The 27,976-nt window shown below is 35.0% G+C and overlaps 4 protein-coding genes and 3 long non-coding RNA genes across 8 annotated transcripts; 3 read left to right on the top strand and 4 right to left on the bottom strand.

Annotated features, from left to right (window-relative positions):
* Positions 1–257: 257 nt before the first annotated feature.
* On the bottom strand, positions 258–27,721 carry LOC124444871 (synaptobrevin-1-like). 2 transcript variants are annotated; one of them, XM_046995543.1, is made up of 6 exons: positions 27,652–27,721; positions 1,983–2,025; positions 1,628–1,706; positions 1,245–1,324; positions 1,011–1,062; positions 258–651 (listed from the first exon to the last, which is right to left on the bottom strand). In XM_046995543.1, coding segments are annotated over exons 1-6 (279 nt in total). In that variant the 5' UTR covers positions 27,654–27,721; the 3' UTR covers positions 258–628. The 2 variants fall into 2 exon arrangements, with proteins under 2 accessions (XP_046851499.1, XP_046851498.1); XM_046995542.1 differs by lacking the exon at positions 27,652–27,721 and adding an exon at positions 2,634–2,701.
* LOC124444870 (vesicle-associated membrane protein 3-like) lies at positions 3,702–7,774 on the bottom strand. Its single transcript, XM_046995541.1, has 6 exons — positions 7,666–7,774; positions 7,448–7,490; positions 5,877–5,955; positions 5,695–5,774; positions 5,569–5,620; positions 3,702–4,209 (listed from the first exon to the last, which is right to left on the bottom strand). Coding segments are annotated over exons 1-6 (279 nt in total). The 5' UTR covers positions 7,668–7,774; the 3' UTR covers positions 3,702–4,186.
* On the top strand, positions 7,859–9,866 carry LOC124444878. The gene is made up of 2 exons (XR_006948047.1): positions 7,859–8,895; positions 9,028–9,866. It is a non-coding gene; the product is annotated as an uncharacterized LOC124444878 (long non-coding RNA).
* LOC124444876 lies at positions 11,811–12,713 on the bottom strand. Its single transcript, XR_006948045.1, has 4 exons — positions 12,493–12,713; positions 12,355–12,420; positions 12,102–12,164; positions 11,811–11,994 (listed from the first exon to the last, which is right to left on the bottom strand). It is a non-coding gene; the product is annotated as an uncharacterized LOC124444876 (long non-coding RNA).
* LOC124444867 lies at positions 19,047–20,474 on the bottom strand. Its single transcript, XM_046995537.1, has 3 exons — positions 20,449–20,474; positions 20,094–20,368; positions 19,047–19,352 (listed from the first exon to the last, which is right to left on the bottom strand). The coding sequence occupies exons 1-3, from the start codon at positions 20,452–20,454 to the stop codon at positions 19,223–19,225; spliced, it is 411 nt and encodes a 136-aa protein (XP_046851493.1). The 5' UTR covers positions 20,455–20,474; the 3' UTR covers positions 19,047–19,222.
* On the top strand, positions 20,413–21,590 carry LOC124444868. The gene is made up of 5 exons (XM_046995539.1): positions 20,413–20,897; positions 20,981–21,079; positions 21,149–21,217; positions 21,289–21,357; positions 21,427–21,590. The coding sequence occupies exons 1-5, from the start codon at positions 20,882–20,884 to the stop codon at positions 21,543–21,545; spliced, it is 372 nt and encodes a 123-aa protein (XP_046851495.1). The 5' UTR covers positions 20,413–20,881; the 3' UTR covers positions 21,546–21,590.
* Positions 25,632–27,352, top strand: LOC124444877. The gene is made up of 2 exons (XR_006948046.1): positions 25,632–26,162; positions 26,246–27,352. It is a non-coding gene; the product is annotated as an uncharacterized LOC124444877 (long non-coding RNA).
* Positions 27,722–27,976: the final 255 nt, after the last annotated feature.

The following is a 27,976-nucleotide window of genomic DNA, read 5'->3' as shown; positions in this document are numbered from 1 at the left end:
TCATGTCTTGGTAAATATAGTCTGAATGCAAAATAAAACATTTGTTGCAACAATTTTGGAATACTTTTTTCTATGATTGAAGAAAAAGGTTCTGTCATTATCTCATATCAAACGAGTGGCAAATCGGACGGAAATTGTTAAATCACCAGCAAAACGTCAAATTTTCGTGCAAAATTGCACGTTGTTTTGCATTAAAATGATCCAACTATAAGCGCAATATTTTGAGCTGTCTTGAATGAAATTTTTGTAGAACAATTATTTGCTTTCTTGATACTAATAGATAGAAAGAAGATTAAAATACTCTTTTAATGTCTTATTAATGACACAAGTTTGGTATTCAAAGACGCAGAAATCAATAGCAATCCAATAGACCTAATGCAGTGACAAAGCAGTCAGCCGGAGACTATTTTATTAAATGAATGTCATCATTTCACACTGCAAATGCATGCACGCAAAATTCAGTTAACACACCCTTTACAGTATTTGAAATCTTCATCAAAATTCTTGTATTTTAGGGGTAGAGGTGCATTTCATAGCGTCTTTATATATTTTTTTAAATTTGAATTATGCGCGTACATCAGCCAAATCTGTCCACAATGTACAATACACAAAATTATGATGTCATATCTTACTTTATGGCAGCAAACCAAACTAAAAAACAATAAAGAAAAGTTAAAAGGAGTAAACCATTTGTATTTTGTATGCACTCTGATCGATTTCCCACAAAAAAATTTTGTCACCTAGTTGTATGTTGGCTGGTGTCAAAAAGGTTGCTAAAAAATTGGAGTGAATCCCGCAAACCCCATTTACAGTGAAAATTGTGATCCAGCCTTGTGTTAGTCACAAACGTTAAATATCATCATAAATATTAAAATTTGTTCGATAGTTTTGTAATTGTTTAAGTACACAAGTTGACTTATTTTCCATCAACGCTTTGGCGTCATGTAGTTAGTGCTTTAAACGGTGATTGTTCAAATCATGGATAATTCATCTATACTTTGACAACTTACCAACTACAGCAGCGATAATAACGACAACAACCACCCAAAGTATAACACACATCTATATAAAATAAAGAATTACCACCGATCTCGAATTATTTCTTTGAAACAATAAAAGTATAGTTTATTACATACAATATGCATTCACAAAGAGTGATATTATTCCTAAAGTAAAATCTTCATAAATTAGTTGGCATACTTAATAAGACAGTGAATTGTGGATAGAATTTTAAAAATTTTCACCTTCTTATTTTTCCACCACATTTTACGAGCGATACCAGTAGCGTTTTTTTTAAACATTGCTGCATCTTCCTTTATGTTACCTATGTAAAATTGGCACACATCTTGTCTCTAAAAGGCTTCTCTTATTGACGAAAAAAAACATTGGGAAAAACAATATTATTTTATCCAAAGAAAAATGCAAAATAAAATTAGCTAGCTAGAGAAGTGCTGACTTATCTTTATCACCTCACTTATACTACCCAACTTCTTTCATATTTTACATATTTTACTCCTTCCATTCTTCTATCTCACCCCCCGCCCTTTCTCTATTTCTCTTGTTCACTAGACCTCATTTTACTTTATTCTTCCCTTGGCTCTCATGTCTCTAACTAAACACCACTTACACGATCGTTTTTCCAATTCCTCGAGTTTTTCATCTCTTGCAATAAGTGCGTTTGCATTATCTCTCATAATAGCAATAGCCTGTACATAAATGTTCATAAGTGTACACAAGTGAGAAAATATAGCAATGGGAACTTAGCACAAATCACGGAGGAAGGTGAACAGCCAGAGCATCTTTATTAATTTCCTGTGTTAAAGTGCTTTGACTTTGAATAATTAACACAAGTGACGTTTGTCTGACGTATGACACAGTTATTGTCCATACGCTTTTAATGTTTATTCCATGACCCACCTTCTAATGTTCAAGTATTACACTACTTTCAACACATCGTAAAATCCAATCATAATTATACACACCTCTTCTGTTTCCTTCTGTGTCTCCAACAGTCTAGTTTTCTCCCTGATAATTATATTGATGAATAGTTACACATCTTGCTAAAGAAGCTATCAACCAACAATTACTTAGCACACGTTGAGATAATGTACTTATTAACAGTCTTTTGGTATTGAATTTAAAAGCCATGCAGTGTCATACAATAGAGCTGATTTAGACAAGTCTGGCCGGGGAAATTAAAGCCTAGAATATGTTGAATCTAGGGTTAAGTTGCCTTGTGAATTATTTCTTGTATATTTTCTATAAGAAATTTCTCGTTCATTGAATTGAAATTTTTCATTTATTAAAAAAACTATATAAGCACACTGTTAATATCATCTCCGATGTGTGATACTATCGTTAACTACAGTGACCACTCACATTTTTGTAAACGACACCATAATAATAGTTTGAAACATAAAAAAGCATTAAAAGAAGTTGGTAATGACGAAGATAGTAAACAATAAACCATGTAGTTTTGTCAACATAGAAGCCATCAGACATGGCGCATCCCCATGAATAAACACAGCTTACGCTGCATTGTGACAATACTCAACATTACATGTGTTAACATCGGTTAAAATAAATGAATACAGCCTTCTTATACATAAACGATCCTATAACAGTCTACTTACATTATAAACAACTGAAGAGTCAACAGTCAAGTCATATACTACTTGTTGAGCCACTTGTTAGCCAGTGATTAAAGTAATACGCATGAAAGGTTGCAAAATTATGCGAAACGTGAAGTTGAAGTACATTTTTCTGACAAGAGATGGTAACTAAGTGATATGTGAATGAAAGCCAGTCCTGGTAAAATGTTTGTACTGTACATAGTTGATGTCACTGGTGCAATTGCGAGATACTAATATTTAACGTTATGTCTTAAGCAATTGGTAGTGATGACGCTTTTCACCATTTAGTGAAATGTTATTTCTTCTATTTTGGAAGATAGCCATACACAATGTGCTTAAAAAATTGCAACAGAGATATGTAATCTTAATGCTACACAACAAAATAACATTCACACAATATGGCATATCACCAACACAGTAACTATTATCAATAACCAAAGACGATGTTGCATCCAAAGAGAGGGATGCAACCTAAAAGGAGGGTGCATCTAAAGACGGGGATGCAACCAAAGAGGAGGGATGCATTAAAAAAGGAGGATGCATTAAAAGAGGAGGGTGCATCCAAAGAGGAGGCTGCGTCCAAAGAGGAGGCTGCGTCCAAAGAGGAGGGTGCGTCTAAAGAGGAGGGTGCGTTCAAAGAGGAGGGTGCATCCGAAGAGGAGGGTGCGTCCAAAGAGGAGGGTGCGTTCAAAGAGGAGGGTGCATCCAAAGAGAAGGGTGCGTCCAAAAATGAGAGTGCATCAAAAGAAGACGTGTAGAAGGTGAGCACCCCTTCCAGAGCTTGGATATTTCAACGTTTCCAAATGACGCACCCTCGCATGAATGAATTCGCGATTCGCTAGTCTACGGAGTATTAATGATCGCCACAATTCGTTATAATAGTTGCATATTGTTACGTTATGATAATTTATGCTTTTTAACTAAGTCAATGGAAGAGGGAGACGTTTGTCAACCAGAAAATTGAGCTGTACTTGCACCATTGTTTTGTATGAACTTTTCATGCACGGGGATAGTCATACAAGGATATAAATCTCATGGCATCACAACACATTTAAGCCATTAACGTAATTTCTGATTATTGTCATGTTTAATTAGTATGCAAGGAAATAATTAAATAAGTTTATTCGTACACAAGATACATGTAAGCAAAAATTTTTCGTAAGTATTCTTTGAATTTTTGAATGGAGTTTTCATACACAAAATGCATTTAATAAAGAGCCAATCCAATGTCAAACATAAAGTCTAGGCAAAAATCCTAAAGTTAATTCAGTTTTGTTTCATAATAAATGATCTTTTTCCTCCTACAATTTGTCATCATTTACAAACACGAAATGTTTGATGATTTTAAACCTACCATATTATCTAGATGTTGACAAGAATGGAGCATAATTAATACAAGTTGATACTAATGGCAAACTATTACATTGACAATAATAAATATTCAACAGAATGTAGTCTTAACATTTCCATTTCATTATTACAGTTGATATATGGTAATATTTTCTAATACCAAAATGAAAAGCAATGGTGTACAAATTTTCTGGTAGTAACTATCACTGTGTAGTAGCTACCCAAACTAAAAAAAAAACATTTCATGAAGAGACAATAGTAAATACACAATATAAGACAAAAGAATACAGTAGACAACAAAGGAAACCAAATAGAATTTGACAAACATTTTTATCAAGGTAGAGTCCTGTTCCAAACTCTTCAATCCTCTTTATTCATGTCCTGTCCAACTTAAAAATGCTTTGACCCTTGTGATTCACATCCCTATTTTCAGTATACTTCAACCACCTTATTCACATCCCTATTTTAGTGTACTTCAACCACCCTTATTCACATCCCATTTTTAGTGTACTTCAACCACCCTTATTCACATCCCTATTTTAGTATACTTCAACCACCCTTATTCACATCCCATTTTTAGTGTACTTCAACCACCCTTATTCACATCCCCTTTCTTAGTGTAATTCAACCACCCTTATTCACATCCCTATTTCAGTATACGTCAATCACCCTTATTCACATCCCTATTTTAGTGTACTTCAACCACCCTTATTCACATCCCTATTTTTAGTGTAATTCAACCACCCTTATTCACATCCCTATTTTTAGTGTAATTCAACCACCCTTATTCACATCCCCATTCTTCCACCTTATTCACATCCCTATTTTTAGTATTCCATTTCAATTCAACCTATTCCATCTGTAATTCAACCATATTCACATCCCTATTTTAGTGTAACACATCCCTTATTCCATCCCTAATTCACATCCCTATTTAGTGTTCCACCCTTATTCACATCCCTATTTTTTCCACTTATTCCATCCCTACATCACCCTTATTCACATCCCATCACCTTATTCACATCCCATTTTAGTGTAATTCAACCACCCTTATTCATCCCTATTTTAGTATACTTCAACCTTATTCCATCTCATTTTAGTGTACTTCAACTATCCTTATTCACATCCCATTTTAGTACTTCAACCACCCTTATTCACACATTTCCCATTTATTCCATCCCATTTTAATGTACTTCCTTATTCCATCCCTATTTTAGTATACTTCAACCACCCTTATTCCCATCTCATTTTAGTACTTCAACCATCCTTATTCACATCCCCTTATTCACATCCCCATTTTTAGTGTACTTCAACCACCCTTATTCACATCCCCATTTTTAGTGTACTTCAACCACCCTTATTCACATCCCTATTTTAGTATACTTCAACCACCCTTATTCACATCCCCATTTTTAGTGTACTTCAACCACCCTTATTCACATCCCCATTTTTAGTGTACTTCAACCACCCTTATTCACATCCCCATTTTTAGTGTACTTCAACCACCCTTATTCACATCCCCATTTTTAATGTACTTCATTCCACCTGATTCATGATTTCAATATAGAATTCTGCAAAAACTTACTGGCAATAACAGCAATAATGACAGGAACTACGACAATTAGAATAGCCCACATCTAAACAACAACACAATTACAGTTAACATGCAACAGAAACCCATAAGTACATACTACTAAAATCAAAAGCTTACTTTGCAGTTTTGCCACCACATCTTACGTTTCAGTCTGTGGGCATTTGTGTCAAATTGGGCAGCTCCAGCTTGAAGTTGATCTGAAAAACAATGTACAAATATAAAGTGAATAGAGACTGTAAAAATTATTTACTAACAGTGTAAAAAAGAGAATAATCTACTTTATAAAATCCAAATCTTACCAGCTCGATCATCAAGGTCTGAAAGTTTAGCATCTCTTTCTAAGATTTTATCAACATTCAATTTCATAATATCCACAACCTAATAACCAATTACCAATGAACTGATTTTTGTAAATGATTGTATGTTGTTAGTCATGAATGCAGAAGTTAGCTAAATGCAAATTCACATACAAAGAAAGAGAAATAAAAAGATGGTGATATATACAGTATCTCTCCCCCCTCCAGCACTCCATCTTAAATTGCTGTTAAATATCAGTAATCAAGTTTCCAATTATTACAATAAAGCATGGTTTTGCACACTCCAATCAGCCCTATGTTTTGGGAACACCAGAATACAACAAATGCAGAAAGCTGTTTAAAAGACTTTGAACAAAGTGAACAAACTGCTTACTCATTCAATTTATGCTTGAAATATGTGAAGAATGTAGGTGAATCGGGATTTTCAAAATCAAAGATTTTAATATAGCAACATACATAGGTAATTTATGAAATTGTGATACTCTAAACCAGATTGCCAGTCCTTAATGCATTATTTTGAACTTCAGAATGATTTAGTTAACAACAAAACCCCCAAAATTTCATAAATCTATATTGTATCATATATTTATCAGATCTATATCAGCAAGGAAAGTAACTTGAATAAGGTTGGCAATACTGATATTGGTGAGAAAGTCTGGTTGACTTAGCACATAGATACCAAGTCTCACGCTTTTGGCGTGAGACTCACGCTTTTCGACGCAATCTCACGCAACCACGCCATTCAGACAAAATATCACTCTTTCACAAAACTTCTACTGTTGAGAAAACAAAACATGTTGATTGAACCCTTATTTCAATTACGTTGATGAAAACCAAAGTAGGTCGATGAATTTTTATTATATGTTTTTGTTTAAATAAGAGATCATTGGTAATCAAGCTGCTGTAATTTTATTGAATAAATCAAGTAACGAGTCTGTTCGCATTTGGAAGAAACAAACATTCTGTTTTTGATACAAGATAATCTTAATATTAATTATAAAGTTTGCTCTGGCTACATCTCATTTTATGGTCACGGACAACATAACTTTTGGTGATAAACTTGATGGTTTAAAAACAACAAATGCTTGCCCAGAATAAAGGAAATTGCTTCTCTGCAACATAAATTTTTAAAAATTTTCTGGGGGGCATGCCCCCAGACCCCCTAGTCTAGAAGTTCGGCCATCCGAGCCTCACTATTGCCCCTTCGGGGTGATTACATTTCTCACTCCATACAAACCAAAAACCTTGGCATCTATGTTAGCATTGTAAAAAAACACATTCAATTTATGCATTTTTGGTGGCTAAACAGCCAATATTTTATGACAGGAAATATTTTATGACAGAAAACATGAAATGTGCCTTGTATTGAAATTTGACATTGTCACACTTCTATGAAGAAATGTGATAGGCCATATTAATGCAGTTTAAATATCAATAAATGTAAGTAAAAGTTCAGAGCCAATACTCGTATTCGGGAATGAATTGAGACGATCGTTTTCGTTTCAGTTACTCTTCGGAGGTAAAATATATTGACATGTGAGGTTAAAACAAACCTTATCAACTTGCTGCTGAGTCGGCTTTGATCTATCATTCGACCTAGAGATATAAATACAAGAATATAAGTTAGAAAGGCAGAGGAAAATGGCAGCACACACAATTTAAATAACTCAGTAATGGCATAAAACAATTAAACAATTTTGTGCCTAATGCTGCTTTTATTTCGGTTCTCTAACAACTTTAATGAAACTCATGGCATTTAGCGTTTCCTTACATCTTTATGCTTTGTCTCGTGGTCTTTGACGGAAGAAATATCAGATTTAATAAGAAATTCTTGACAAATTGTAGATTGTACCCTCCTAAATAACAAATACGTCATAAGTCTTTGGTAAACATAGAATTATTACGTTTTAATACGTAATATACGGTTGCCCACAAGTGCAATACATAAAATAATGAATTCAAAGCAACATCTATGTTTCAGATGCAATTTTTAACATTACAAAACAAAATTAATGTTGCCAAAGCGCACTTAAGTATTGAAATCTCAATTCAAAGTCCGCCAATGCAAAACAGAAGAGTCAAAACGAACTTATTAAAATGTTTCAGTGCAAAATATTTGTTTAACAATGCGAAATGATTATCGCGCACCAAAGCTAATGCAGGCTCATTCAGAATCAGCAAGTGTGTTTTGATTTTAAATGCTGTTATGTTTTGCTGTAAATGTGGCTATAAACTTGAAAAAACGTTCTTGTTTTGTCCAAGTTACGGCACCAAGAAGCAGGTAGAAGACCTTGAATCTTCTACTTCCTCGTGTCTATCTAAAGACTTAAACAACGAAAGCAACTTGAAGAGAAACAAAACAAAGAGCCCAGAGGGAAAATTCACAATTTTTTTACCTACAGAAATGAAAAGGAGGCTGAGCGTCGCTCATACTTTGAGCCGAAATTGAAGAAAAGAAAAGTTTGCTCAAAAAGAGAAAAAGATCAAGAGGTTTTGATCAATGTTGGGATTATGGAGTTCGAACCATGCGGTTCAGGCAGTCTCAGAAAAGTGTTCGGAAGAAAGTGTCAACGACGAAGGGGGAAGACTATGACCGGTCATTTGATCGATATCGCGGTTATGTATTGGTATATGCTGACGGAAAAATTACGCGCACTATTGCAGGTACCGATATCGAGTTTTCTCTGAAGAAATAAAAGGAAGGCCTTGGCAAAGCTTATTCAAGGATAACACTTTATTTGGCTCCAGTCTTGGAAGCCAATGAAGCGAAAGAAAAGGAAGTTCTTTTGGAAAATGAAGATGAATTCAGTAATCTAACCAACGATGAAGCTAGAATTGTGGAAAATAATTCTTTTACAGATGAGTATGATGAAGGAGATAGATCAACTACCATTAAAACTGATGATGACATGAGAGATGGAAATAATGAGAATGTTCAACTGAGCAGTCCAGTGTTGGATGTTGATGAGCAAACATTGCTATATCAGATTGAAGATTTCATGTGAGTTTGAAAGTTACTGTTCCACATACGATGCTGAAATAAAGTGTTTGCCCTGAGCCAACTTGCAGGACATAGTCATACTACATGTTGATATGCATGCACATAATGCATGTTGTTTCTTATATAATTTAGTCCAATTGGCTACAATGAGAATAGTGCTGTCGAAAAAGCTCTCAGGCTCAGCTTAAACCGCATTATGGATAACAAAAGTGATGTGTTGACCCAACAATGTCCGTCAATGATTTACAAGAGAAGATAAAGCAACATACAAAGATTAAAGTTCAAGGTCCAGAGAGAAATATTGTTGTAAGTCGTCTGAGTATTTGGCAAACAGCCATGCCTTATTTCAAAAGAAGTGGCTTCTTGTCTTCACATGGTTTGTTGTGTTCATTTATTATTAAAGAAGAAACAAAACAACATATATTTAATATGAAAACCCACTTACTTCCAACTACATTCTTTCCACTGGGTAAAGCTACCAACTCCCACGTTTTATTCTCCATCAGTGAAATATACTCAGCATCAGTGGCTTCAATCTATTCCTTTTTCTGATCACATGACCATGCTTCATTAATGTTCCTGGGTTCATTAATATCTGCAGTGAGATCATCTGCAACATATACCTCTTCATCGAATCTAACGGGGGTCTTCGTTCTCTTCGCAAATTCAGATTCTCAACTTGTTGCATAAAAGTTTCTTCATAAATTTCTCCCACTGGATTATTAGGTTCAGGATGAAAAATATTATCTTCTCTTACAGCGAGATCATCATTTTCCACATTACCATCATCAGTTTGCATAAGAGGTGTCTGCATATAAATGTATTAGCAGTGTTTGAATTTTTATTGTCAAAGTTGTAAAACTTCCATTCATCAAAAATTAAATCTTGGCTCTTGATGAATGACGTTGTTTCTGGATTCTACAATTTGAATCCTTTTGTACCTTCAGGATAACCCATAAATATGCATTTCGACGATTTAGTGTCTAATTTCTTCCGTTTGATATTAGGAATATGGGCATAAGCTAAGCAACCAAATACCTTCATGCTTGACACATCTGGCTTATATCCAAAGAATCATTCAAATGGTGTTACCTCTTTCACAGCAGTAGTAGGACTTCGGTTTCTTAAATAGGTTGCTGTACTCACGTTCTTTGGATAGGGAGTCCCATAATATATGATTCACACACAGACTTGATTTCATCTTCTTGAAAATTATTCATTCCTTTAACCATATTACCTTTAGCAAGTTTTGAAATGTTATCATATCCCAAATGCCCAAACCAACAATGCCATAATTCTCCCTGAGACATTTTCTTTGCAACATTGACTTATTCATCATCGATAGCTTTTAACACAAATAATTTTCCACATATCTCACCTTTTGCCAATAACTTTCCATTTCTTGAGATTGCGCATTCATCTCCTTGGAACTTTATTGAGGCACCCAATCTTGTCATTGCTCTTACAGATAACAAGTTTTTTCCTAATTCTGGAAGATACAGTACTTCACAAAGACTAATATTTTGGGTACGACCATTGATATCTGCCAAAATATTGTATGATTTACGATGCATGGTTTCTTGAAATCCACATAATCATATAGACAGTTCTTTTGGTATGTCATGTGCTGAGTAGCCCCAGAGTCTACAATCCAGTGGACATTATCTCCACAGTCGGATGTAATTAAAGCTTCCTAATCAAGATCAGCTTCATCTTTCTCTGCACAATGGACGGATCCTTATTTTAATCACCATGTTGTTGCTTACTCCCTCTTCTATAACGTTCTGGACAACTACCGTGAAATTGGCACCACATTGGGCACAACATTCAACACAACACTCATCACAACATTCAACACCACATTCAACTAAAATTTATCATTCAAAATGATAAATCGAAAAATCGTCTTTAAAACACGTTTTCCATCAAATAAAACAGTAAAAAACAATTCTTAACTGTTTATTATTATTTTACTGTCCTTAACCATCACAAAAAATGTATAAAAGTCAAGAAATTGAAGAAAACACTAAGATTTATATTACAGTGTACTTTCCATTTCTCTTAATTAGCGTATAACTTAAAAACTACACGGTAGAATTTTTTTAAACTTGGCCATATTGTAGATATTTTTATTGTCTATAACATATCCAAAATCTGGAGAGTGCACAAAAAAATAAGTTGTAGAAAATCATCGGCAAAGTCGGATGACACGAATGCGCGTAATATATTCTTGCATATTTAAGTTAAGAATTCCGGTTCTTTAATAAACAAAGCCTTGTAAATAAAAAACTACACGGTAGAATTTTTTTAAACTTGGCCATAATGTAGATATTCTTATTGTCTATAACATATCGAAAATCTGGAGAGTGCACAAAAATATAAATGATAGAAAAACATCGACAAAGTTGGATGACTCAAATGCGCGTATCATGATCTTGCATAAATAAGTTAAGAATTCCGGTTCTTTAACAAACAAAGGCCTGTAAATAAAAAACTACACGGTAGATTGTTTTTAAATATATCCAAAATCTAGAGAGTGAACAAAAAATTATTAATACAATTCACTTTTTACTAAATTGTTTAAAAGTATTAAACTCTAGTTGTTAGTACCAAATTAATTATGCAGTGACGTAACAGTGCTGGTTATTTTTTTTGAAAATTTGTTCTAGTTGCTCATCGCTTTAATTTTTTCAAAATTTAGTGAATCTAGTGAAGTAAATGACTTGTTTTTTGGAGTAGTCGTGACCAAATATTACTTTTATCCAGGACCTTTACGTCACGGTATAATTAGACATGTGCATTATTTATATTGTATTTTTTACAGACTTACTAGAAAATTACTTTACTTTATTGTCTTATAATTAAAAATCGGCTATTATTTTCCACAGTATTTTTTTTTCTATCGCATTTTTTTACGTTGTTGACACGATCAGAATATCGATTAATAATTTCAATTTTTCTGAAAATGTTCCTCTTGCATTCTGAACTTATATGAAGTTACTTTTCTTCGACGATTAATAGAGAATTGAACGTTATTTTTGGCAGATTTTAGTTACTACGCTCTTGCCCGTTTCCGCTTTCTTAACACGTCACTTGTAGCTAAATAGAAATGCAGTTATTAATAGATGATTTAGTATTCTCAATGTATTCTCACAGGTTTATAATGCTTTAGTATATATTTTTTACTATTACAAATCAACACTTACAGTTTATCAGCACAAGTCCTCATTTTTGTCTTCCACAGTATGTTTTTGTTGATTTTGAAGAATCTAATTGTGTTAACAACGGTTACAATTGGAATATCCATGGAGAGATTTTTTTCTGAAAATGTTATTTATGTATACTGAAAGTAAATCAAAATACGTTATTGCAATAATTGTTAGAGAATTGAATTTGGTTTTCGGCAGATTTTAGCAATTACGTACTTGGCTTAATTAATGTGCTTTTACAGGTACATACCAGTAGTTTGAGGCACAAGTGAAGCGGCTATTTTGTGCTGATCATGACATCAACGAACGTCGAAATCTGAAAAGATTTTACCATAAGACGTTTGTTAAATAACTGAGCGTGATTTAAACATTCGTTACGAATACGTACTTTGCTTATTTTTGCTTCTCCAATCGATGCTTGCATTTCAATGGTCAGAATACACACAATACATATGTAATCAGCAGAAACGCGATTCCTCTATTCCAGTTTCTAGGCGAAGTGCTAAGTAAAACGTTCTTTCCATTCATTTAGAATTTATAATTACAATTTTTTTGTGCTTTTCATTGATTTTAAGTGAATGGCAATAACATGTTCATTTTCACAACGCTGAAAGGAAAGCTGTGTGGAATTTTTTTATTTATTTCGCATGCAATAAAATATGGCTGCCGATGGCCTATATTGAATATATCTATATGTTATTTACATAAATTTTACCAAAAATTACTACATTCTACGGTGTGATGTTAGACTCAACTTCGTGATTGGTAAAAATTTTAGTCTTCAGAAATTGAGCACTAACATATATTTTGACTTTTGGATGTGCTACTGTTTGTCATACAAAAGCAATGACTTTTAGCGAGATAGTTGTTTAGCCATCTGCGCGTTTAAAAATCAATTTTAAAGTAGCCACACTATTTCTTGTCATTTTTTCGTTAGAGGCATTTTGTGCCTTAAATGGTACATGCGTGGATAAAAAATCGCTTTGTGATGAATTTGTTGAGAGAGAAATACGGGCATTGCATATTAAGTCTATTGAAAAACTGCATGCCGTATTTCTCTCATTGTTCTTGAAAAATGGGTTAAGATTTGAGAACAGGGCCGAAACTAGAACGTTAAAGATCGCTAACAAACAAAATCAGTCGGACAGACCTGAATATATGAATATTCACCACTGCCCCCCCCCCCTCACCCCAATGGACGTTTCAGTTTCGGCCCTGTTTGAAAATTCCTAACTATGCTGCGACAGCGCGTTCTGTCAGTTTGAAAAACATCAAACATTAATAAAGCAGCAACAGCGCCAAATGAAATTGCGAGAATTTTCCAAATTTAGTGGGAAAGTTCTCGTTATTTCAAAACAAGTCGCTCACGTTGCGCATTCCTCGTAAGCTGCTAGTCGCGCATTGTAATTCTTACAGTGACTGATTCCACACATCACTTTTTCTTTGCTACAAAACTTTTTTCAATGTCGTTTTTCAATTCACGTATTACTTCCTTTTCATTGTAATTAATAGCTCTTTCTATACACTCCACATTGCAAGAGCATGTAAGGTAATTGCTGTTTTCAATGTCATCTCTAGTTGAGACGAAGCATGTGTATGTACCCTTAGTATTTGGTGTTAACTTAAACTTATGTATTTGCTGACGACTTACCACTTCAGATTTATGTCGCCAAATGAATTTTTTTCCTTTTGCTAAAGTACTGCAGTACAATAAAACTTCACCTTCAACATATTGTCGGTAGACTTCGGCAGTGATACACCGATCTTTGCGCCTAATTTGTCTGCAAATTTCATTCAGTGTGTTGTCTTTCCTACCAATCAGTAACTCTCCGGCAATTTTGTTTCGGATGACAGTTATATCTTTTCTAGATGGGTTGAAAAACGCAAGCCCTAACAGATAACTGCAATACATTAAAACATACACCCCACAACTGGAAGAATCTTGCTGGTAATTGAATGATTTCTCCCATATTACCTTAAAATTCTCAACTAAAATACGTTTATTTATGATAACCTCGCATTTCCTTCGCCATTTGAGTACAGCAGCAAAGAAGAACTTGATCAGTTTTACTGCTGTCTCGTTTTGCATCCCCTGTTTCAATGGGTTGTAGTAATGGATAGAGGTCTTCCAAATATCAATGATCATCACAGTCCAATGACCACATTCGTTATCGTTTATTGGAATGATGACGTAGTCGTAGGTTTCGAGTTTGTAATCACTTTTCTTTTCAAACATCATTCTTACTAACTTCTTTTCGTCAGCGCGTTGTACCACGCAATGACGAAGCCTGGAATAGAAAAGTGTGTCGAATGTGAGTACACGGTTCCCATTCTCACGTGCAGCATTGACAATCAAATGAGTGTAAGCATTTATTATCTTATCATTCAACCACCCAGTATGTTTTACTGAATAAGTCTGGTTTAATAGTGGTTGCTCTAGTGTCTTGAAGTCTTCACCTTTAAGTTCGTACCCGTGAGTTGCGTTTAAACAAATTGTTTTATTCTTATTGAGAACGTCGTAAAGTTGTTGAATTTCCTTCCAGCGTACTTCATTACTTTGTTTTCCTGGTACATCATATTTATAATTAGGTGACTCATTTTCGTGCTGAACATTAGCCTTTTCCTCGAATGTCTCATTACAATTCCCTGTTTCATCACCTTTTTCAAACTCATCTAATCCACAACCAGAACTTATCTGCGAAAATAGAGTTAAGCCGTTTCCAACTTTTGTGAAAAAAGTTAAATATACTGTTTGTTGCGCTAGCAATTGCCACTCGCAAGTCACGTCACTACATCTGGTATCATCAATATGCAAAACTTTATTGTCATTAAAAATGAGAGCAGTATAATGACCACTTTGTATTCGCGAACCATGATGAAGCGCACAAGCACGAAGGTTGTAGTGGAAGGACTCTGGTCCTATTCTTAATTGATTTGGTAAATTTACGATCGCCTCATTTTTGCAAATACGTCCACTACCAAATTTGAATCTTGCAAAACATATAACCAGTGTTTCGGGAAGAAATATGAACTTTCGGTGTTGGAAATGATTTGTTTCTGACTTACACGAGCTGCAACAGGCATTTACTGTGTCCTCCAAGCAATTTCTAATAGCATTTTCTAAATCATCTATGCCGTTGCGTGGAGATACAATTAATGAAGTTTGTGTTTCGGGCATTCTATCTTCGAAACTACCACAGGACATGCATGTTTTCCTGGTTTGAGTGCCAATGTTGAATGCATCGCCGATGGCCGTTTCCTTTGTGTTGGAACACAGCCTTGTGAACGCTTCCTGTACGTCACATTGCTTGCCCAATGGAAAATTGTGTTCTTCTGTAAACGCGTTGTGGAAGACAGATGGATAAAAACTTGATCCCGTGCTATAATGCATCTCTTTGATGCTTTTCCTCAATGCGTTTGAAAGAGCACAATCAATTTGCTCTTTAACGTTTTCTTCTGTTTTATTTAAGAAAATACGTTTGATGGGCAAGACATACAAACATTGCAAAAGAGCATTAACCCAACAAGAATTTCTTTTGTTGATTAAACCACAGAATTTCTTACTTTGTTCTAGCTGTTTCAGGTCATTTTCTTTTGTTAAGTTGTGAATTACTACCTCCTTGCGACATTGTTGTTCTTTTGGCATTATTTTTTCGTCTTCGATGTTTTTTGTGCCGCACCCATCCATTCCTTTCCACATCCATTCGGTCCATTTTTTGATCTCCTGCTCTCTTTCGCTTTTTGACAAACGTTTCTTGCGCTTTATTTTTAGTTTCCTTTTTCTTTGACATGGATCAAGGTGTGCTTTGTTACGCGTTTTGTCCTTCTTTATCACCTGACCATCTTCATGTTTATTTTCTGCTAAATCGTCAATTTTCATCTTCGTAACTGCCACTTTGGAATAGGTACTATCTGCTTCGTTCTGTTTGTACGTCATATCACTCATAAACTTTCTTTTACCTGGTGAACTTCGCATCAATGTTGCATCTCTGTCTGTTTTATCAAGTAGCGTTTTGCTTTTGCTTTTATTTTTCTTTAAATCTGGAGTTACACTCAGTGGAATTGATGGTGATTGTTGATACCTTCCAAGCTTTGGATTCTGCTTAGGAGTTTCCGGATCTTTCTTACCCCATGTCTCTTGACTTGTGTGATATGTCATTTCTGGCAAATCACTATCAGATTCATTGTTGCTCTCAGCGATATTCTTTGTCCTCTTTTCATACCTTCTCTTTTTCTGTTTTTTCAAGTAAACATGCAATCGATCACCATAATTTCGCTCACGACGTCGTATGCGCTCATAATTTTGCAGTACAAATACGTCAGCTCTTAACCGTCTTTTTCCAGGGAAGTCTTCCTGTTTGAGATTTCGCATGGCTCCTTCTATGTAGCCTTCAGTCTTAGCGTTTGCCGATGTGAACGACAAAAACCTACAAGAGCTACTTTCTCGAATTCCTCCGTTCTCCCCGTAGCGTGTCATATCTCCTAATAAAACACCAGACCACAATGCCATCTCACTCAAATACTTTGTAATGAAGCAGAGAAATTTGGGACAGTAGGAACGATTCTCATTTCCTGGTGCTTTGCAGGAATTTTCTGAATCCTTCTCAACACATCCTTTAACTTTCCCAACGATGGTAGAAAACAAATCGACAAAAGGGTTTGAAGATGGGATCACTACACTATCCTCACAGTCGCTGTAATCCAAAGTGGTGTGATTGCTTTCCTTCTGGAATTCGGAAATGTTTACAGAACATAATTTGTCCATGTTTTGGATGCGTGCATTAACTCTTGCATATGCGTTCCTTAACATCTTTGTTTGCTTCTTGCTGCATAAGCATATAATAATGTCTTCTAAAGTCGTTTGAAATTCGTGTAGAGTCCTGGCATTCACAAGCAAGGACATGGCGTACATGTTGAAACGATACCAATTTTCTTCTTTCTCCTTAAGTTCGTCTACAGGCCGTACAAATTTTTCGGCAGAATCCAATTTTTTGAGATACCTGTGAACAATGTGCATGAAGTGACTACATCCAACATGAGGTACTGTAAGAGATAAATCATTGTCAAGACTTCTTCCATTGACTATCCTGAAATCTCTCTTGAAGAATGCAGCCATTGATTCGTTATTGAATTCCTGCAAAACTGCCATTAATAAAGCCCTTGAATAGTCAGTGTTTACCTGCCTTGAAGATGATAGATGCCCTCTATATAACTTTGACTCATCTCGCCGAAATCTTTCTAAAAATGAGCGAATATTTCCTGTTGTATGATCCGAAGTAATCATTTCTGCGACTGGAAACGATGGTTCATTTTCTACTGGATGGCGTATTACTATTGCATAATAAAGGACGCGCTTCCCGTTGTGATCAGCAACCAATGTTCCTGTTGCGTCAAGATAAGAAATATCATCCTTGCACCTATCGTGCCACAAACGCACTTGATTCTCTATCCACATGTGAACGATGAGAGGATACATTGCAATAGTATGTACGAAACCATCGTGGGCTTTTGATGGTGGAAATTCGCGTGCAGTTTCCTTTTCAACAAGCGTTCTTCTTATTTTTTCCAGAGAGCATGAAAGGTCTTTATCTTGTTGCAACAACTGTTTTCCTTCACTTGCAATTTTTCTCATGGTTTCAGGTTTATTGCCACAGCCTGTTCTATTTCCAGATGCCATTGCATCAGGGAAAACATCCAGTTTTCTCTTCTGATACATAACGGATGGCTTAAGAAGGCCACTGCAGAATTCTTCCCTGAGTTGAGCGCGTTCTTTTCCTTTAATGGGACGAGATTTTCTTTCACCATTTGTATGTTTGATGCTACCATTGTATTTCACATGAACAATTTTTTGAGGAAAATCATCTTTGCTCATTGCGAGAGTAAAGCGGCACGAACAGTCTTCAAATATACATCGACCATTAGCTTTGAAATAGATTTTGTAACGTCGCTTTCGTGAGTTTTGTTTCTGAACATAATGCCTGTCGAAGATGAAACTGCAAAATGGATTAGATAGTTGCAGGTGTCCGGCAATTATCTTAGTCCAATTTTTTGAAGGCGATTTGGTGATACATACGTGGGTACCATCTGCGACCATTCATCCTGACTTAGTGTAAACGATGCTTCTGATGGACATTCCGCAGTGAAGAATGAATCAAATGTTAGTTTTGGACAATCCATCATGCGACCTAAGGTGTCATGAGGAATTGGCAAAATGTTGACAGTTGGTGGTCTTACATGAACAGCTTCTTTTGCATCAAATGGTTTTGTCACTCCGTTCTCATTCCCAATGGCTTTTTTGTCTTTGGAAACATACGTCAAATCACTCCTTTTTAAGCTGTTGATGTTATAATTCTGTATTAGATCGTCGTCTCTTATTTCTCTGAGCGTTATTGATGCGTCATCTGGCATACCATCATGCTTCACATCGTCTGCCATGTCCTCGTAATTAACGTCATCTGGCATGTCATCGTAATTCACGTCATCTGATGAATAAGAGCAAACTATATTTTCTTCTTTCCAAGCACCTTCAATCTCAGCCTCTTGATTCTCCGCAGTAAATAATTCGTCATTAGTTGGAACATTTGGGCTGTTAAGTCTGCTAACTTCTTGTATGACCGTACATTCATTTTCTTCAGTCAACAAATGTGCATTGGCTCGGTTTGTTTGTTTGGAACTATTTTGCACATGTGGTACACTCTTGTTTTTCATCCAGCCACTTGTTTCCTCATCCGTTTTCTTTATGCATACAGGACACATGAATGAAACACCATCAAGACAGTTACTAAAACATTCTCCATCTTCTTTATTTTTCAAGTGCTCCAAACCAACGCATCTAGGATGATAGTACTTCATGCATCCTACCTTCTCAAAATTACACACTAAATACCAGCCAGTGTCTTCTCGTTGGCAAAAGCAATAAACAGCTTGTTCGCTGCAGTTCAGAGTGTACACTTTGGGGGCACGACGCTGCCTAGTAGAAACACGAATATGACTAGAGGGTGTTGCACATGCTGACTTTTTATCTTGGAGAACAGTTTCCAACGTCTTCACTTCTACTTGCATATTTTCGTCTTTCTTAACTTGTATTCTTGCAGACTTATCATTCTCCCCTAAACATGTCAATGGTGTAAAGTCATTTGTGTCAATAAATACGTTCTTATCACCTGATATAGGAGCTTTTTTCTGCATCTCCTTTTCCCGTTTCTCTTGTGACTGCATACGACTTCCCGGAATGCTAGAGCCAACAACCTACAAATATATAAAGATTATGACAGGAGTTTTACAATTGACTTGCGTTCTTTATTTTCATGCCTTGCTTGCAAATTAGCTTTGACAATAATAGAAGAAAAAATCTGCTCAGTTTATTGCTCCATAGGACTTTTTTCTTGTCCCGAATCTCCAATTTTTCACTGAATGGGGTGTCTACAAATTTGCAAACGACGGTGCATTAGCTGTAAGAAGGCTTCTGTCAACAAATTTTAAAAAAACCCTCACGAACAGATATGTGCATTTAACAACGTTTTACGTAATGCGGTTAAACATATTTTTTAGCTTCATTTAATCACATGGCTTTATTAGGAAAGGAAGATTTTAGACGTTTTCCTCGTTTCATTATCGCAAAACGTTTGTTTATTCAAATGAAGTCTTTACTGTAAGCTATGTCATTCAAACAATCACTCATGTACGAAGTAAATTAAGTTCAAAATGTTTTCTTGATGAAGATAAAACAGACTATTGAAATGAAATCAACTGAGGTCAAATTAAAGTCCGAAAAAATACAAATTATTTATGAACGCGGGAGAAACACGAGTGATGACGAATGATGACGACAAAGATTTTTGGCTTCAATTTTGCTTTCAGGCATCATTGCAGTTGTTTAAATATTGAGTTCACTGTTTGCATGCACAATCGAGATTGCATCGTCATTGTAAAATAAGGGTTAATTACACAAAGAATGTATTAATGTCTTATTCACAATAATTTACCTACTTTTTAGCGATGTTTGTTTGCCTTTGCTGTTCACTCTCGTATGCATTTTGAAACCCTCCCCAATTTCGTCGCCCCATCATATAGAGGTATTTGCGTGAATTTGCTAGATTTGGATGTCCACACTCTTCCAAAACTTTAGCCCAAAAACCATCAATTTTCCACCACTTACATGCATGTATGTTGGCACAATTCAACGATACCATTATGGATGCAATTTCCTTAATGTTCTCCTTTAGAGGAAAACATCCTGCGACTTTTGCTTTTTGAAATCGTGTCTATAAATAGATAAAAAAGTGTCCATAACGATTCATTCAAATAAACGCAAATTACGCAGAAAAGAGAAATTGTTACATACCGACATTTTTATAAACGCAATGCAGTTAAAAAATTCTGTAGTGTGTGAATGCTACCTTAGGAAATGCAAATTGAAATAAAGTGAGTAAATCATAACGGTTTTGTTAATTCGGTGCCAAAAAATCAAAAAAGGCCCACTGCTTACCTGTTCAAAAAAGTATGGTTATCAGCAATGTAACTTTCAAAAGTTAACTACAACCGATGAAATGCTTTTGAATATACTTCAATTAATGAGAATATGGAGCTGTTATTGTTCTATTGAGATATGCAAATCATCCAAAAATAGCAGTGCCGTCATTGGCTTGTTGTTGTCATCTCGTCTCAAATTCCTAACAACAAAGCATCCTAGAACATTACATCCTATCACTGTTCACAGCTTACAGACCAGCCAGTACGTTGAAATCTGAACAGTTGAGTTAAAGTTCAAAAAAAATATGTCTTCGCCAATGGGTAATATTTTTGAATAGAAGAAAGAAAAGTTCATCAATATTTTTATATTTTCTTCTAACAACAAGACTTATTTTTTATTATAGATGCTGAAAAAATTGAGGAGGCAATGCAAGGAGTAGCTACCCCAAACAGTGGGGGAAGAACCATAACATTGGACGAAGAAATGCTCCAAAGATTTCGCTGTAAATAAAAATATCCTTTCAAGTCATCTAATGAGCTTTATAAAATAGTTATATATTATAATTTTACAGTGTTTGAAGAATATTTGCGGAAAAATGGAGAGGTTCCGCCCAGCGAACAACAAGCTCCACGTACCCAAGGTGCAGTTTTATATTGAAAATAAATGTTGGAAAAACCTCATTTTTCTTAGCTGATAAAGAATTCTCTTCAGATTCTGAGCATCAGGAGAAAACAGATCAACCCATGCACCAGGCGTCGACTCAGCCTCCATTTTTAAAAGGTAATTCATCTTTTATAGAAAGTAACGCTAGAACTATTCAAGTAAAATGAGTGGGAACACTTTTTACAGATGTGAGATGCTTTATTTGTGGGCAGCTTGGCCACAAAAAATGGAGATGCCCACAAAACAACAGAAGGAAGCAACGAGGAAGAAGAGGGGGGAAAAAAAAAGTTATTCATATATATTAATGTGTATGACTTAAAAATAAATAAAAACTTTAAATACTGTTGTCAGCTAAATAGGCATGTCGTTTGATTTACAAGTTAGACGCCTTTGTTTCCAATAGAACCGGAACCGCTACTCACTTACATATTACGGACATCTGTAACCATACATCAACGATGATTTTCGATAATGCTATAGACAGATTTTGGATAGGTTATAGACAATAAGAATATCTCCAAAAATGGCCAAGTTTAAAACAATTCTACCGTGTAGTTTTTTATTTACAAGCCTTTGTTTAGCAATGACTTGAAATTGTCATCCGACTTTGTCGATGATTTTCTACAACTTATTTTTTTGTGCCACCTCCAGATTTTGGATATATTTTAGACAATATAATTATCTATATTCTGGCCAAGTTTAAAAAAATTCTACCGTGTAGTTTTTAAATTATAGGCTAATTAAGAGAAATGGAAAGTACACTGTAATATAAATCTTAGTGTTTTCAAATCAAAGGCTTTGTTTGTTAAAGAACAGGAATTCTCAACTTAAATATGCAAGATTATATTACGCGAATTCGTGTCCTCTAACTATGTCGATGATTTTCTATCATTTGTTTTTTTTGTGCACTTTCCAGATTTTGGATATGTTATAGACAATAAGAATATCTACAATATGGCAAAGTTTAAAAAAATTCTACCGTGTGGTTTTTTATTTATAAGGCTTTGTTTGTTAAAGAACAGGAATTCTTAACTTAAATATGCAATGTCATGCACGTTGCATGATAAAATCGTTATTTTTTTACAACGAAGTCGTCAAAAGAAAAACACAACGTTATTCAACAACAACAACATCTCGAATTCTTTTATTTTCAACAACACTCCCCCCTTCTGTGATAATCCCAAAATTTCAATCACGTAAAATGCACGCGCACGTCACAACAAAGCAAAATAAAAACAACTGTTCATCACATGCAAGATTATATTACGCGAATTCGTGTCATCTAACTATGTCGATGATTTTCTATCATTTATTTTTTTGTGCACTCTCCAGATTTTGGATATATTTTAGACAATATAAAATTCTATAGTATACTTGAGTTTAAAAAAATTCTATCGTGTAGTTTTTTATTTATAGGGCTTTGTTTGTTAAAGAACCGGAATTCTTAACTTATTTATGCAAGATCATGTTACGCGCATTTGAGTCATCCAACTTTGTCGATGTTTTTGTTCTATCATTTATATTTTTGTGCACTCTCCAGATTTTGGATGTATTTTAGACAATATAAAATTCTATAATATACTTGAGTTTAAAAAAATTCTACCGTGTAGTTTTTTAGCTATAAAGCTGTTTGTCGAATGTGGTGCCAACTTCACGGTTTATTCTCAAGGAATACTATTCCTTTTATATTTTTGTGCACTCTCCAGATTTTGGATATGTTATAGACAATAAAAATATCTACAATATGGCCAAGTTTAAAAAAATTCTACCGTGTAGTTTTTTATTTAGAAGGCTTTGTTTATTAAAGAACCGGAATTCTTAACTTAAATATGCAAGATTATATTACGCGCATTCGTGTCATCCGACTTTGCCGATGATTTTCTACAACTTATTTTTTTGTGCACTCTCCAGATTTTGGATATGTTATAGACAATAAAAATATCTACAATATGGCCAAGTTTAAAACAATTCTACCGTGTAGTTTTTTATTTATAGGCCTTTGTTTGCAAAAATACCTTGATATAGGAAGTTAATTATATAATATTATATTACGCGTATTCGTGTCATCCGACTTTGCCGATGATTTTCTACAACTTATTTTTTTGTGCACTCTCCAGATTTTGGATATATTTTAGGCAATATAATTATCTATATTCTGGCCAAGTTTAAAAAAATTCTACCGTGTAGTTTTTAAGTTATACGCTAATTAAGAGAAATGGAAAGTACACTGTAATATAAATCTTAGTGTTTTCTTCAATTTCTTGACTTTTATACATTTTTTGTGATGGTTAAGGACAGTAAAATAATAATAAACAGTTAAGAATTGTTTTTTACTATTTTATTTGATGGAAAACGTGTTTTAAAGACGATTTTTCGATTTATCATTTTGAATGATAAATTTTAGTTGAATGTGGTGTTGAATGTTGTGATGAATGTTGTGTTGAAAGTTGTGCCCATGTGGTGCCAATTTCACGGTAGTTTCTGGACAGTCTCTCACAAAGTGTCCCTTTTTCTTGCAATTGTGACAAACTCCTTGAAATTGTTTCTTATAATCCCTTCGTTCTTTCCCTTCTCCATGAATTGACTTGTCATTGTTAAGTCTACCTCTTTGAACAGAATAGGCATCCTCATACTTCTTTTCATCACCCATTCTGTCCACATCATTCAACAACATACCTTTGACTTTTTCAAACGTTAAGCTATCTTCCCCAACAGCATCTAATGCGGTAATCAGAGGTTTGTACTCAACAGACAGACTTGCCAACAAGGTCATCGCCAATTCCTTGTTATTTACATTTATCCCCATCTCTCGCATTTGATCATGAAGTGAACGCATGTGATTGATATGTTGCAACATATTACTTCCAGACTGGAATTTGCAGGAAAAGTATTGCTGCCTTAACTTGATTTTCAGCAAGATTGACTCTCGTGCAAATTGGGCTTTTAGGGCATCCCATGCCTCTTTCGCTGTTTTCGTTTCCCGGACATGAATTTGTTGTTCAGGCTCGACGGCCAAACAAATGTAAGTTCACGCCTATTAAACTATTCGTTGTTCGTTATTCCTTACATGTTGTGTGTCACATTTTGCCGCATTTGTCACATTTGCCGCATAGACCTTTTCAAGGTTATCGCAGCCATATTGCAGGGGGTGCAAAACATTGGGCCGAGCGCGCGGTCACGCATAGAGTCCATATAAATTACTAATAAATGCGCAAAAATTACCCTTATACATATTGGCCATTTCTTTCAAAAATATTTCTCAAACTCGTCCATTTTAATAGTCGAATTATTAGTTGCGATTTTTTACACACGTGAGTCCAATTTTGTGGTAATCAAAAAGCGGAAAGTCAAAGAAAACATTTGTTTTCTTTGAACAACTTGACCGTCGTTTGAGCGATGTTCTTCACTTCGCAACCCACGCACATGTCTACAGCAAAGTCAGCAAGTATCGCGAGGAACTGTTCTACGGCAAACTCTTATTAGTATTTCCAATTATTTGTAAAGAGACATTGCTATTTTTATTATTATGTAAGGCGACTTAACAGCCAGAAGAAGAAACAGCCAAGTATTCAAATACACACTTAAAACTGTTAGTCGATGGCAGGCCGGTGTGAAACCTTACATCATACTCTCTCGTCAACTGTTCAAATTCCAAAGGGACAGGGAGTATAGATGCCTCAGATTTTGCTGGATTTCCATCAAAACTTGTATCAGAATCCTCGGTGTCATAGGCTTGATGAGGACGCTTTGATGTCGTCCATGGTTCTCTTCCTTTACGTTTAAGCGGAGTCCTTGATTGCTCGTACTCTGATAGCGTAATAAAAATCGAAGGATAATCCGTTCCGCGGTTATTTGGGGTTCTTCTTCCCAAGGGAAAATGATTTGAGCAAACGAAAGTACCTTGTGCACCAGGCTTTGGGTTAAAGTCATCGCAAAATTTCAGCAAGTGCTTGATCTTTGTGAGCCACTAATGAAAAACTAACTTTTCTACGCGAGACCTCTTAACTTGATAATCAGGATAGCGTTAATCATTATCGCAATATCCAACTGCACAACGCGCATTTTTTACCATTTCGGCTATGACTGCTCACATCTACTCGGATAGTTTAGGGTTTAGTTCGTTTGACTTGGCTTACGAGTTCCGCATATTTGCGAACTCGAGAGCATCGCTGAAACGACGGTCAACTTGTTCAAAGAAAACAAATGTTTTCTTTAACTTTCCGCTTGTTGATTGCCACAAAATTGGACTCACGTGTATAAAAAATCGCAAATAATAATTTCACTATTAAAATGGACGAGTTTGAGAAATATTTTTGAAAGAAATGGCCAATATGTATAAGGGTAATTTTTGCGCATTTATTAGTAATTTATATGGACTCTATGCGTGACCGCGCGCTCGGCCCAATGTTTTGCACCCCCTGCAATATGGCTGCGATAACCTTGAAAAGGTCTATTGATCATGGTGGTCCGAGAAAGGAATTTTTCCATCTTTTGTTGGGAGCTATAGCAAGGGGAAGTGCAACATTAACAAGTAAGGCAGCTTCAATGTTTCAACTTTGATTTTCACCTCAACATTTTTTGACTTTGGAATTGTTTAGTGCAAGTATGAAGTACCATTTCTCCATCAATGTAACTGACCATTTGAATATGGGGAACATACATTGTAATGTTTACATACTAAAATCATTGTGTTTCTTGCAGATACAACTTGCAGTCATGTTTTGAGGTGCAATGTAAATGCTTTGCAGAGTAAAACCTATGCAGATGTTGGGCGGATGCTATCAACATTAGTTGTTCAAGGAGGTCAACTGCCACGGTTGTTGAGTAGATCAATTTGCTAGTACATTCAAGGATCCTTTGACGCTTCAACACCAGTTATTGAGGAAGTGCCTGAAAAGAGTATCAGAAATTCTCTAAAGAAGGTATGTCATATTGATCCGTTGATTGTTTAGCATCCCTATATTTATCTTAAAATTTCATTGTTTTAAAAATGTTGAAATTTTAGCTTGAAAATAGCAGCACTCAGCAGGAATCGGATGAAACTCTCAATCAATGTGAATGGCGTTATGATATTGATGGTTTACTAACATGTTTGAAGATTCAGGAAAAACTTTTTACTAAAGATTAAATTAGGCGCAATCTTAACACAAGCTTTTACATTGTAGATGGTACATTAATGCAGGAATTGGCTGATGAAGGTGTTGAGTTAACAACAGAAAAAAAAATTCATCCCGTCTTTAAAACCTGCTTATTTTCTTCTGTTTGCAACTGGTGCAACGGACACACCTACTTTAGGCTTTGATCCGTCTCCAACAATGTGCATGATGATATGACGATACCTACTGCTCAAACATGTTCAAATATGCTGTATTTGTATGTCAACAAATATACTGTTGAAAACAGCATAGCCCATCAATTGCTGATTGCATTAATCAATGGAGGAGTCTTCAGCAAATTATAAACTGATGATTATAGCAAGCATGTCAGTTTTTTATAATGCATACAAATAGTTTTATTTATTGTAAGTTTTGTTTAACACTTGTTCACATAGAACAGTTTTTCATTTATATTTAATAAGCACACTTATTTTTAAAATCAAGCTATTAAAAAAGTTTTACACTAATTAAAAAACTAAAAATTATCAATTATTTGTTTGCCTTATAGAACATTTCATTGAGCAATTTGATATAAATCTTCATACAAATCAAGAGCATTTCTCCAATTGATGGAAGGGAGTAAGTGAAGAGTATCTGTCACATGCAAAAAATATTCCTGAAAAATATTAGTTTCCACATCTTCATGGCAGTATTCCCTCATGTCTTCAAAATCAGTTTCATCCACAGGTTGGATACAATTGGCAGCTCCGTTGCACTCAGGATAATGTACTTATTAACAGTCTTTTGGTATTGAATTTAAAAGCCATGCTGTGTCATACAATAAAGCTGATTTAGATAAGTCTGGCCGGGGAAATTAAAGCCTAGAATGTGTTGAATCTAGGGTTAATTTGCCTTGTGAATTTTTTTCTTGTATATTTTCTATAAGAAATGTCTCGTTCATTGAATTTAAATTTTTCATTTATTAAAAAAACTATATAAGCGCACTGTTAATATCATCTCCGAGGTGTGATCCTATCGTTAACTACAGTGACCACTCACATTTTTGTACACGACACCGTAATAATAGTTGGAAACATAAAAAAGCATTAAAAGAAGTTGGTAATGACGAAGATAGTAAACAATAAACCCAGTAGTTTTGTCAACATTGAAGCCATCAAAGACATGGCGCATCCCCATGAATAAACACAGCTTACGCTGCATTGTGACAATACTCAACATTATATGTGTTAACATCGGTTAAAATAAATGAATACAGCCTTCTTATACATAAACGATCCTATAACAGTCTACTTACATTATGAACAACTGAAGAGTCAACAGTCAAGTCATATACTACTTGTTGAGCCACTTGTTAGCCAGTGATTAAAGTAATACGCATGAAAGGTTGCAAAATTATGCGAAACGTGAAGTTGAAGTACATTTTTCTGACAAGAGATGGTAACTAAGTGATATGTGAATGAAAGCCAGTCCTGGTAAAATAGTTTGTACTGTATATAGTTGATGTCACTGGTGCAATTGCGAGATACTAATATTTAACGTTATGTCTTAAGCAATTGGTAATGATGACGCTTTTCACCATTTAGTGAAATGTTATTTTTCTATTTTGGAAGATAGCCATA

The sequence above is a fragment of the Xenia sp. Carnegie-2017 genome, unplaced genomic scaffold, assembly GCF_021976095.1.
Source record: "Xenia sp. Carnegie-2017 unplaced genomic scaffold, XeniaSp_v1 HiC_scaffold_21, whole genome shotgun sequence".
Classification (NCBI taxonomy): domain Eukaryota; kingdom Metazoa; phylum Cnidaria; class Anthozoa; order Malacalcyonacea; family Xeniidae; genus Xenia; species Xenia sp. Carnegie-2017.
The sequence above is the reverse complement of the archived record's forward strand: the minus strand, read 5'-3'. Positions and strand labels throughout refer to the sequence as shown.